Raw genomic sequence first — 12,591 nt, forward strand, 5'->3', positions numbered from 1 at the left:
TCTAGCTTTTGAGTCCATTCTTTTTTCGCTTATGAGTATTTTATTTATTTATTGGGGGAACTCGTATTTTCTACTTTGAGGAGAAGGAATATCAGAACCTGGGAGTCTCGTGGGTTTTAACACTACACACCCTATAATGTTGGGGCCTCGCCTGTTGAGGTTTGCTGAGGTTGCCCAAGTCCCACCCAGATGGTAGCTGCTGGCTAATTATATGAAATATCTGTAGTGTATCCGGACTTTTGGAGCTTGCCAATCCTACTAGTGGTACCAGAGCTAGTATTGTGGTGGTGAGGTTCAGTTATCCAATAATCTTGGATCTGGGGGAATTGTTGGGAATTGTCGGTACGGTCCAGGACGGTCCTGAGCGGGGTAGTATGAAATATTAGGGCATGCTCCTATATGAATTGCCCAAAATCTCAATTTGGCATTCTTAGCTCTGCTTTGTCTTCACTTGTACTTGAAAAAATGATAATGTACTTTTTCTTGGTTGTAGCTGTTTACATGGGGATGGAATCAGAGAGGAACCTTAGGCCATCCACCAGAAACTAAAACTGAAAACATTCCTAGTCAGGTTAAGGCTCTTGCTAATGTGAAGATTGTTCAAGTAAGTAAATCTCAAATCCTGAATTTATTTTAAATGTTGAATATTCTATATGCATTTAATATTGATTTCTCGCTGCAGGCTGCCATTGGTGGGTGGCATTGTCTAGCTGTTGATGATCATGGCCGTGCTTATGCTTGGGGTATTTTGTTGAAAGATTCTTTGCTTAGAGGTGGTTCATGTGTTGGTTAAATATTACTTAGTATGTCTGCCGCAGGTGGTAATGAATATGGGCAATGTGGCGAGGAACCTGAGCGGAAAGATGATAGCAGTAAGGCTCTCAGAAGGGATATTGTCATTCCTCAACGCTGTGCTCCAAAGCTTAAAGTTCGTCAGGTTTGTCAATTTAATTTTATGATTCCCATAATGCTTTATACGGTGTAACTTAAAATTGTAGTTCTGAAGATACATGAGTTTTCTGACTAGATGTCTTTGGAGAGACATGAGAGGGTAATTATTTGAAGCTAATGTATCAAAGACTTGAATGAATTGCTATGACATTGGCCTTTTGCTTGAGAACCATTATTGCACGTTGCTCTTGTGTAGCAAAAATGCTATGATATCCCTTTTCCTTTATTATTATTATTATTATTATTTTACTCTATTGTATCCTGACACCCTTTATCTGTTTAATTTTAGAACATATCATGGGATTCTTTTGTTCTTAGATATTGGAAAGAAAAGAAAAACGTATTATCACTACTGCTTTCTTGCATATTTTTTGGTTTTGTATGCATGTGGATGGTGGGTGTATGCAATGGATGGAGTGGGGGAGTGAACATTGGTAGTGTTAGACCAGCAGTCACCCAACCACGAATTTCAGATCTTCATTGTGACTTGTTAAGCGTAGTTTTGGTAACTCATAGTTAGAATTCCAGCTGAATTTGTTTATGCCATCTTGCAGTATGGAACTTTTGTGTATCCTATATATAATTGAATCAATGAACTTAATCAGTTTGTTCAATTCCATTCACTTCAAACTTCAGCATGGTATCATTGAGTGGGTAGTTCTGTTTTGGGGTTTAGTTCAGTTCTTGAGTACAAAGTTCTTCTTGGTTCTTGGTTCTTGGTTCTTGAAGTTTCTTGCTTAGGGTCTCATTCGTTCTTGTGCTCTTTGTTCTCCGATTTTTCTCGCTGCAGCCTCTTCTCCCTTGCTTTCGAATCTATTGATGTGAACCAGAATTTAGCCCCTTGCTGAAACCCTGGTTTGGGCCCTAAGGCCCAACCAAACTTGTTGGGGGCAATTTGGTCATTTTCCAGCCCTAATTAGATGACTATTTTTTTTCTCCAGATTATTTGTTTTTGTTTCCTGAGTCCAATTATGTTTTGAATTCTTAGATTGAGTTAGTTGTTGAGTTCTTGTCTCATAGAAAGTTTTTCTTTTAAGTAGGACTCTCTATGGATAATAATTTCTTTTATTTATGTGAGGCTGTTATTTATCTGTAAAGGGTCTCCTAACTTATAAAGGAAACCCTAGTTGAGGTGGTTCCTTAGTTGAGTCAAGTAAGGTCTCTTTGAAGTTGGTTTACTTTGGAGTCTTGTAAAGGCTACAGAAGAAATTAGCTTTGGTGAATAAAATTATTGAGAGTATTGCAGCCAAGGAGGTATTGGCGGGGTTCCTTTGAGGGGGACCTTGCAGTTGTCTAAGTTTCCATTCTTCAAGCTTCTAAGATCAGTTCTGCAATTCCAGTGAGCATCTTCAGCCTTCAACGAACAATTCCAGCAAGCATCCACAACTTCCAACAAGTACAGCCCCTTCCCAACTGATGTATCTAGGGTTGGGCCCAAGCCCAATTGTGAGTCCAGGAGGCCGAATGCATCCCAGGTTTAGAATGGTCAATTCCTACCCCCTGGATTGAGCTATAATGAAGACCAAAATCTAATAATTAGGTTATTTTGAAGTGTTGAAAGTCAAGTTATTTGTTTAGAGTTGTGTATTTAGGAAAACATTGTTTCCTATTTAAGAAGTCCTGCTTTTAAGGATAACTTAAATTAGGAAGAGTTATTTCATTTTTTGGTCCAGTTTGTTTGCTATCTAATTAGCATTAGGTAACTTAAGTGAGATCTCAGTCCAAGGGCTGAGATTGCGCAGTGATTAGATAACTTTTTCAGAGTCCAAGTTAAATTATGATGGGACCCTAATTGTGTGGGTAATCTAGTATGAGCTGAGTCCTTTGTTTCAAGCTATAAATTGCCTTTCTAGTGTAAGTTATTTTGAGATTTTATTGATTGAATGAAATAGAGTTTGAATATTGATTTGGGAAGTTGTGGGGATCCTTGGTGGAGAACCTATGGCTGGTGTGGTATTTTGTTTCTTCAACTTTCAAGACATTCACTCACTGTTTACAAAATTCAACTAAAGTTCCTGCAGTTCATCATCAACCAAGTAAGTACTAAGCCCTCTCCCCTAGCTCTTACACTTCCCTCTTAAGTCTGCAGCCTTACCAACCCCTCCCCTTTTGTTTCAGACCTTAGGAACAGTCCTAAACCCATTGCAAATACCCTCTCACCCTTCCCCTTCAGTTTTCTGAAAATTCCAGCCCTTTTCTAAGCCCTGGAAGTCATCTCCCATCCTCTTCTTTTTCCCCACGTTTACAGTCCTAACCCTAATAGAAAACCCACATTCCCAGCCCCAATTGAACCCTTTTTTCTTCCCTTTTGGTCGCCCTAAAGCCTAGAATACAGTCTTAATCCTAGTTTGCCCAAACCAGCCTTCTTTCCTGGGTTTTGAAATTTTCTGCGCATCATCTTCTTCCTTGAGAAGTTGCAGAATTTTTAAACTCCAGAAAATTCTCAAACCTTCATCCCTCAGTCCCTACCTCCTCTAAAAGTTCCTAACTGCAGAACAGAGATATAACCAACTCTGAACTGCAGGATACCTTCCCCACTCCAATCCCTAACCCTAGCCGAATTCTAATTAACTTAGGATTTGAGTTTCAGATCTGAAATTGTATAAGTGAAATAACAAATCCAACAGCCTTATAAACCCTAAAATCCTTAGCTCCATAAACCCTTATCAATGCTTGTTTTTATTAAGAGGGTCCTAGTTAACAAACCCTAAACCTGGGTCTACATCTCCAACCTACAATCAAACCAAGATCCTCCCCAACCTGCGACACCCCTAAGACTTCCCCCCTCTGTCCCTCTTCTTTCCTTTTCTTTAGCCTACGGCAGCCAAGAAACAACTGTAAAATTTCTGCAATTCACTTTATTCTTGAATCTGAACTGAAAGTTCAAGGAAGAGGGAGCAGAATTTTCAAGGAGAACAGCAGACTTCCAACAAAAGACCCCTCCCCCCCCCCCCTTCATTTTTCTTTCTTGCGACAACAACCAATCCCCCATTTCCCCTCTTACTTGTGATATCACCCAAACCCCCTTTTCTGTTTCTTTTTCTTTTTATTTTCTATGTATTTTTTGGTTCTTGCAGCAGAATTAGGAGGAAGAAAAAAAGAAGGAAAAAAAAAAAACCAAAAAAAAAGAAGAAAAGAAAAAGAAAAAAGAAAAAAGAAAAAAGAAAAAGAGAAGAAAGATTGCAAGAACTCCCCATCCCCTAATCATAAGCTTCCCTTCCCCTTCCTACCCTTCCTAGATAATTTTAGGTTACCCCAATAACAGCTCACATCTCTTACATCCAATCCCAAATTTTTTATATTGCTTATCCCTTTATCCCAAACCCTTCCCATTAATAATCTCAGGTTTCCTTTCCCTTCCCTTTCATTCCCCTTCCATTATTCCCTTGAGTTTTACACCATCTATCTTATCCAACATCTTCAGTTGCGTTAACTAATGTAACCACAATTTTAGGGTTAGAGGTGCTGTGATAGTTTCCATAGAATTAGCGTTAGCCCAAAATCATTTCCTTTGTGAACCAGCAAAGTAATTACTAAACCTGGGAATGGGAGATTTTAACAAACCTAGACTAGATGGGATGATTAAGTTTGGGAAAATTAAGATTTTGGGAAAAGATTGGGATTGATAAAAATCTAAATGGGTTGTAGATGTGGAGAAGAAGATAAATTTAAGGAAGACCCTAAGGACATGTTAGAACCCTTTATAAACTAGGAGTCCCCTTACAACTCAATAAATAATAACCACAAAAGAAGGAATTTTAGAGAAAAACAACTTGCAATATTAATGCCAATTATTCAAAAGGAATCTTACCTTAAACGGATTCCAATTGGGACTCCTACACTAATTAGGAGTTAGGACTCTGTCATAATTCAAAATACTAATCCAAATAATGAAAAAAATAAAGATAGATCCATAACCCTTGGATCAAGGGGGTTCCAACTTCCAACCATACCCCTTTTGAGCCCTAAAAGGGCTGGAAGAATGACCAAAATACCGCTGGGGTATTTGACCAGCTTTGAGTTGGGCCTTTTGGATCTGGGTTTTGGATCCAACTATAGGAGGGCTCAACCTTGTTTACATCATTAACCTTCTCTAATATCCATAAAACTATCTTCCACAAATTATTTGGTTTGGGGATCTCAGTTTTTGCCCTTGTTGGATTGTCCTGGTCTGCTAGGGTACATTGATGGTAGCATCCCTTGTCTATGTGTTTCTTTCTTCATTTTGTCGTCTTCTCTGGTTATCAACCCTGATATCTTGATTTTTGGCGTCGTCTGTTTAAGCTAGATTTTCTTGTCTTTAGCTAAAGAGGTTCAATCAATTGTGGTTGGTCCTACCTCATCTGAATCTTGCGTGCTCTTTCTACTGCATTTGCTTCTCCTTCTCAGGCAAATATTATGCAGCTCCAAATGTTGCTTCCTGGTCTTAAGTAAGTTGGCGATTCCATGGCAATTTATCATGTTAAAATCAAGAAGATCACTGATGAACTTGCTCTAGCTTCTCAGCCTATTTTGGAGGAAGACATTGTGCTTTTACTCTCGGTGGTTCGAGTCTAGAATACTCTTCCTTTGTGACTTCTATGACCACTCATGAATATCCAGCTTGTTCTCAAGATCTTCTTTGCTTACTCCTTGGTGAAGAAATCCGAATTGCTTTACTTGTCAAGGTGTGATGATACGGTTACAGGAATGTGTTGCTAGATGGCTCAGAAGGGATAACTATGGAAGATGTGCTGTAGCCACGTCGCTCAACTTGTAAAGGGAAACACCCTGCATTTCTTGAGGCTTACGCATAGTGTTTATTAGATGCTTCTAGATAATTAGCCACGTATTGTAATTTGTTTTTGCATTCAACGGGTATGAACTGTACTAGCTGGGCCCATATAAATGTTCTGTCAGAAGACAGTAGAAGGCATTAAATGAAAACAATAGCTACTTCTTCTTAATTCGTTCAATTCTTTCCCAACTCGTCTTCTTCCTTTGTCTCTTCTATTTTTCATCTCATTCTTCTGCAATTAACCATAACATTGGTCTGACTTGCTGGATCCCTACCATGGCCAAGGGAACACGAGGACGTCAAGCAGAAGAGCTTCTCCGTCAACTCAGTGTAGCATCTACAGATCATGTTGCTAAAATTGGATCACTACAAGATGCAATGGAGCAGAAAAATGCGATGTTGGAAAATCGAAATATCTTAATAGAAATTATGAGCCAGTTAACAACAATGGATGGAAGAGTAGCGCAATCATCACCGACAATTGATAGCAGAGGTTTATTGGGCTCTTCACTGGGAACCTCAAGCTTTAGTTCATCCAATTCCATTCAAACCAGGGCAGCGAGGGTGGATTTTCCTCGATTTGACGGCATAAATCCCACTGGATGGATTTTTAGAGCAGAGTGGTTCTTCGAGGTCCATGCTACGCCTGAAGATCAACGGTTATCCTTAGCGTCAATTCATATGGAGGGACTCGCATTGCAGTGGTTTCAATGGATCACCAAATCCAAGCTCGTCAACACTTGAGTTGCATTTACAAGAGCTATGGAAATTAGGTTTGGCCCGACGGCGTATGACGACCCTCGTGAATCGTTGTCGAAAATGATGCAACCACCACTGTAGAGAACTACCTGGCTCAGTTTGAAGCTTTGGCTAATCGAGTGGACGGCTTACCTAGTGACTATCTTACCAGTTGTTTTATCTCCGGGCTTAGATCTGATATAAAAAGTGCAGTAAAATCATTCCGACCGGTAGATCTAATGGAAGCCGTAATGTTAGCAAGGATTCAAGAGCAAAAGCTACTCGACTTAAAAAGGGGGTTCATCAGAGCAACACCACTACACACTAAGCCTCCACTAACTCCACTCATATTCCAATCCCTTACAATTCAAGAATGCCGATATTACCAGCCCTGCACCAAGCATCCCCATCAAGAAGTTGACTCCAACAGAGATGCATCAGCGTTGCGAGAGGGGACTTTGTTACAACTGTGATGAAAGATATGTTCCAGGCCACCGTTGCAAGAGTAAACAATTATTCTTGATGGAATATGAAGAAGATGAAGGAGCAACGTTGGCAAGCAACAATTCTTCCACCACAGAGCTGGAATAAGTGGCGGAGGGAACCACTGAGTTATCCTATCACTCCTTGACCGGAATTTCTTCACCTACAACAATTAGGTTCTCTGGAAAAGTGGCCGGACGGTCTGCACAAATTTTACTTGACGGTTGAAGCACACATAACTTCCTTCAGAATCATCTATTACAACATCTAAATTTGGAGGTGGAGGCAGTGACTAACGTCCACATGATGGTCGGAGATGGAAGTAGGTTGGTATGCGAAGGGCTGGTACGTAATTTACCTGTGCATATACACAATTATTCAATGTTAATTGATGCTTATGTGTTACCAATATGTGGAGCAGACTTGGTTTTGGGGGTTCAATGGCTGGCTTCCTTAGGCCCAATCATATTTGATTACACCCACGAACTATGCAATTCCAAAATGGACCTACTACAGTGACCTTACAAGGAGATGGGCCAAATGGGCCAGGATCTATAAAGTACCATGGACTTCGTAGAGTCATGGATACAGGCACGGGTTGGGCATTATTCTGATTGGAGCTTAGTACCAAGGCCCAGGAAGAACCTAAACAAATAGCGCCTGAATTGACTCAACTTCTGGAAGAATTCACAAAAGTATTTGAAGACCCATTGGGCCTACCACCTAGTAGGACTTAAGATCATTCAATCCATCTTATGCCAGGAGCCAAACCTGTCAATGTGAAACCTTATAGGTATCCATATTTTCAAAAGATCGAAATTGAGAACCAAGTCAACCAGATGCTTGTTTTAGGGCTTTTGGCATTATTTGACCCAGCACTAGCCCCTTCTCATCTCCGGTATTGTTGGTTAAGAAGAGGGATGGAACATGGCGCTTTTGTGTGGACTATAAAGCACTGAATGTAGTGACAGTAAAAGGATCGGTTCCCAATTCCAACAATTGACGAACTATTTGATGACTTACATGGAGCTAAATTTTTTTCCACCATTGACCTACGGTCCGGCTACCATAAGATTAGGGTACGGGCTGAAGATGTACCTAAAACAGCTTTTCGCACTTATGAAGGCCATTACGAATTTTTGGTGATGCCTTTCGGACTCACCAATGCCCCATCCACCTTCCAATTTATGATGAATGCGGTCTTTAAGCCATACCTCCAAAGATTTGTGTTAGTTTTCTTTGATGATCTCCTCATTTACAGCCCAACTTGGCGGGCCCATCTAATGCATTTAAAAAGGGTCCTTGAGATATTACAAGCCCACCATTTATTTGCAAAACTAACCAAGTGTGCTTTTGGACAGAGTAGTGTCGAATATTTGGGCCATATTGTGTCTGCACAGGGTTTAGCAGTTGATCAATCTAAGGTGACAGCAGTGCTTGCTTGGCCTCTTCCAACTACACTTAAGCTTCTTGGGCCTAACGGGGTATTATTGAAGATTTATACAAAATTATGTACGCATCGCAGCTCCTCTTACAACCCTTCTTAAAAAGGGGAATTTTCATTGGACTGATGATGCCCAACAAGCTTTTCACTAGCTTCAACACTCATTGACACAAGCCCCAGTTCTAACTTTGCCAAATTTTGAAGAAACTTTCTTTGTTGAAACGGATGCCTCTAGCTGTGGAATTGGGGCCGTGCTACATTGAGGGGGCCATCCAATTGCATATTTCAGCAAAAAGTTTACTCCTACAATGCAACACAGCTCTACATAAGTTAGAGAAATGTATGCCATTACTCAAGCGGTGGGTTGATGGCGGCAATACTTATTGGGCCGTAAGTTTGTGATCCTTACAGATTAGTGGAGCCTAAGGGAGCTTACAAGTCGGACTATTCAAACCCCTGAACAAGCAAAATGGTTAACCAAGTTGGTGGGCTATGTCTTTGACATTCACTATAAACCTGGCAAGGAAAATGGCACTGCCGATTCTTTATCAAGAGCCCATGGTAAAATGACTCACAATATTTGGCCCACACGGTCCATGCTACAAAAATGGGCCAAATTAAGTCTGCCCAGTACATCACTTATCCCTGAGTCAGCTCAGTTGGCAGTTTTTACCTGAGTTGCGTGCAGAGATGTTAACTTCGCCGGAGTTACAACAAGTTTTAACTGCTGTTCGTGCCAATGATGGCTCTACCATGGTGTACAAGCTCAATAAGGGCATATTGTTATTTCGAAACCGCCTGGTTATACCCAAAGCCCTACAACAGAAATTTCTACATGAATTTCACAATACACTTCAAGGGGGTCATTCTGGATGTTTTCGCACTTATCAATGAATCTCTACAAATTTGTTTTGGACAGGGCTTCGTGCCGATGTCAAACGATTTGTAGCAGCGTGCTCCATTTGTCAACAAGTTAAAACCACTCCAGTCCAAACCAGCCGTACTTTTACAGCCATTACCTGTTCCATCTCTAATTTGGGAAGATTTATCGATGGATTTTATTACTGGATTACCTCTTAGCTCCGGCAAGAACGCAATAATGGTGGTTGTTGATCGCTTGAGTAAATACGCTCACTTAGCCGCTTTCACACCTAATTTCATAGTGCCTCGTGTCGCAGCCATCTTCCTCCAAGATATTGTTCGGTTACATGGGCTTCCCCACACACTGGTTAGTGATCGTGACCCTCTCTTCCTTAGTTCTTTTTGGCGTGAATTGTTGTGGTTGCAAGGTACTACCTTGTCCATGAGTACCTCCTACCATCCGCAAACTGACGGGCAAACGGAAGTTGTTAATTGGTGTGTGGAAACTTATTTGCGTAGTTTTGCTGATGACATTCCTAGCAGTTGGGTGAAACACCTTCCATGGGCTGAATATTGGTACAATATGACCTTCCACACATCTTCTGGCACCACACCCTTCCACACATCTTTTGGCACCACACCCTTCCACAGTGTGTATGGTCGACCCCGCCCACTTTGATCCGTTACATTCTAGGGGCAACCTCAAATGATGTTGTAGAGCAGAATCTGGTTGAACGAGACTCTGCCCTAGCACCTCTTGCGAGCATAGAGTAGAATGAAATCGCAAGCGGATCAACACCACTCTGAGAGGGAATACAACGTGGGAGAGTGGGTACCCGTAAAAATCCGACCCTATCGCCTTACAACTTTAGCTCCACGCTTGCATCACAAGCTATCCAAAGATTCCAAACGTTATTTTGGCCCTTACCGCATCTCTGAAAGAATTGGCAAAGTTGCTTACCAACTAGATCTGCCGCCTGAGACACTGATCCACAATGTTTTTCATGTCTCCTTGCTCAAGTCCTTTGTGGGACCTCCACCACCTACAACAGCAATTGCAGTATAGATTCCACCCGCCAATCTTGCCCCATTAGCCATTTTGCGGCAACGCATCCTTCATTGTCACAGTGCCTCTTATCCTCAAGTCGTTGTTTAGTGGGAAGGCTTGCTACCTGACAATGCTACTTGGGAGGATTTTCACAATTTTCGGCGTCGCTACCCTCACCTGAACCTTGAGGACAAGGTTCTCTTCCCTGGGTGGAGCACTAATACGGTTACAGCGGAACCGAATGTGTTGCTAGATGGCTTAGAAGGGATAACTATGGAAGATGCGCTGAAGCCACGTCGCTCGACTCGTAAAGGGAAACGCCCTGCATTTCTTGAGGCTTACGCATAGTGTTTATTAGATGCTTCTAGATAATTAGCCACGTATTGTAATCTGTTTTTGCATTCATCGGGTATGAACTGTACTAGCTGGGCCCATATAAATGTTCTATCAGAAGACAGTAGAAGGCATTAAATGAAAACAGTAGCTACTTCTTCTTAATTCGTTCAATTCTTTCCCAACTCGTCTTCTTCCTCTGTCTCTTCTATTTTTCATCTCATTCTTCTGCAATTAACCATAACATGTGACTTATTTTTCATTCTAGCTTAGTCAAACGAATCTGTCCTTGGGTGCTTCCAAATCTCTTTCTAAATAATTCTAGCTTGGTTTCAACCTTGAGCAAGTGGATCTTGTGGTTCCAGTTCTTCTTGGTCTGCTTCAGATTAGTCTTGTGGGGCTCATGGTGATGGGAATTCTTCCATTTATAGGTTTGTGAAATTTATAATTGAGTTGGTCGCTCAGCAAAGTTTTGTTACCAGTGTTGTGATTCTTCAACTTCTTTGGCTTCATGACCAGGTTCTGGTAATGCCTATTTTGCTTTTTCAAGTTCATCTTTGAATGTGCCTTATCAGGCTTGATTCTTAGACATCAGAGCTTTTCATTATGTCACCCTAAACATAAACACTCTGCAGGCATCCTCCCCTTATTGTGGAAATGACACTGTCTAGATTGGAAATGGTTCAGGTTTGATCATATGGAACTTGGGGCAATTTTCCTTTTCTAGTAATAATTCTTAGTTTTGTTTGCGTAATGTTCTACATGTACCATCTATGTAGTACAATTTCTCTCTGTTAGTCAATTTGCTTATGATAATGATGTCTATTTTGAGTTCCACGGTTCCACCGTTCATGTTTTCTTGTTGAGGATCAATCCTCGATGAATACGCTGTTGCAGGGTCCACTCAAGGATGGACTTATAAGATGCTGCTTCCTTGCTCTTCTTCTCTGACTGACTCATCACCCATGGTTGCAGCACTCTCTGCAGTTCGCGCTTCTCCTTCCTTGTGGCATGCACGTGTTGACCGTGCCTTTACTTCTGTGGTTCAAAGAGTTTTTCATGAGTTTCAACTTCCAGTATCAAAGTCTTTGATGTAAACCCAAGTTTAGGGTTAATCTGCAGGATCATCTAATTGGGAACCAACACACAATTAGGGATCATAGAATGTTTCGGCTAAGTCAAAATAAGGGGTTATAAGGATGCTGGATTTGTTATTTCAGATCTGAAATTTTATAAGATTCCAAATTTTAGATTTGAAACTCAAATCCTAGCTCAACTAGAATTCGACTATGGTTAGGGTTTGGAGAATGGGTTTCCGTTGGTGGGTTTTACAGCTCTGACTTTGCTGGTTTTATGTTTCAGATTTAGGACTCAGCGTTTTGGAAAGGTTAATGGGGTATGGAAGGTCTGATCTAGGGTTTAATGAAGCTTCTAAAAATTCTGCAGAGGTCCAAGGTTGAAGAAGACATGCAGAAAATTTCAGATTAGGGTAAAATAGGTTGGAGAGGCTAATTTGCTTAGGGGTTATGTCCTAGGGTTGGTTGCGATTCCAGGGAAGGGGAAAAAGGCTTCAAGAGAGGCTGGGAAAGTCAGCGTTTACACAAGGTGAGGTTCTGCTGCTTGCTCAGAAACAGGGAGGGGCAGGGATGGCCTACGGTTGTAAGAGGAAGGTCTTTTGGTCTAAGGGAAGGGGCTGGAGTTGTGGGAAACTAAAGGGAATTAGCCTAAGGGAGTTTGCGATGGGTTGGGGGTGTAGAACTAGGCCAAATGAGAGAGCAAAGGGTTTGTTAGGGTGGCAGACAGAAGGAGGTAGGGCTAGGGTTTTGGTGGGAGTATCTTGCTTGAAGTTGAAGAACTACAAAAAACTCTTTGTATAATGATTGACTTGGTGATTTAAGGTCTTGAGGTTGAAGAACAGTGCACAAACCCAGTCACATGTCACCCCTCCCAAGGATT

General features: G+C 41.2%; 1 protein-coding gene across 1 annotated transcript in view; it reads left to right on the forward strand.

Annotated features, from left to right (window-relative positions):
• The window catches only part of LOC149029122 (ultraviolet-B receptor UVR8-like), a 50,558-nt gene that overhangs the window by 647 nt on the left and 37,320 nt on the right, over positions 1-12,591 (forward strand). The window contains exons 3-5 of the mRNA XM_089140474.1: positions 494-604; positions 683-743; positions 819-937. Of these exons, the coding sequence (XP_088996600.1) occupies positions 494-604; positions 683-743; positions 819-937 (291 nt within the window). The remainder of the gene's footprint in view (positions 1-493; positions 605-682; positions 744-818; positions 938-12,591) is intronic.

This window comes from Hakea prostrata, chromosome 1 (assembly GCF_041222555.1).
Source record: "Hakea prostrata isolate BN-2017 chromosome 1, UWA_Hpros_2, whole genome shotgun sequence".
In the NCBI taxonomy this organism is placed as follows: domain Eukaryota; kingdom Viridiplantae; phylum Streptophyta; class Magnoliopsida; order Proteales; family Proteaceae; genus Hakea; species Hakea prostrata.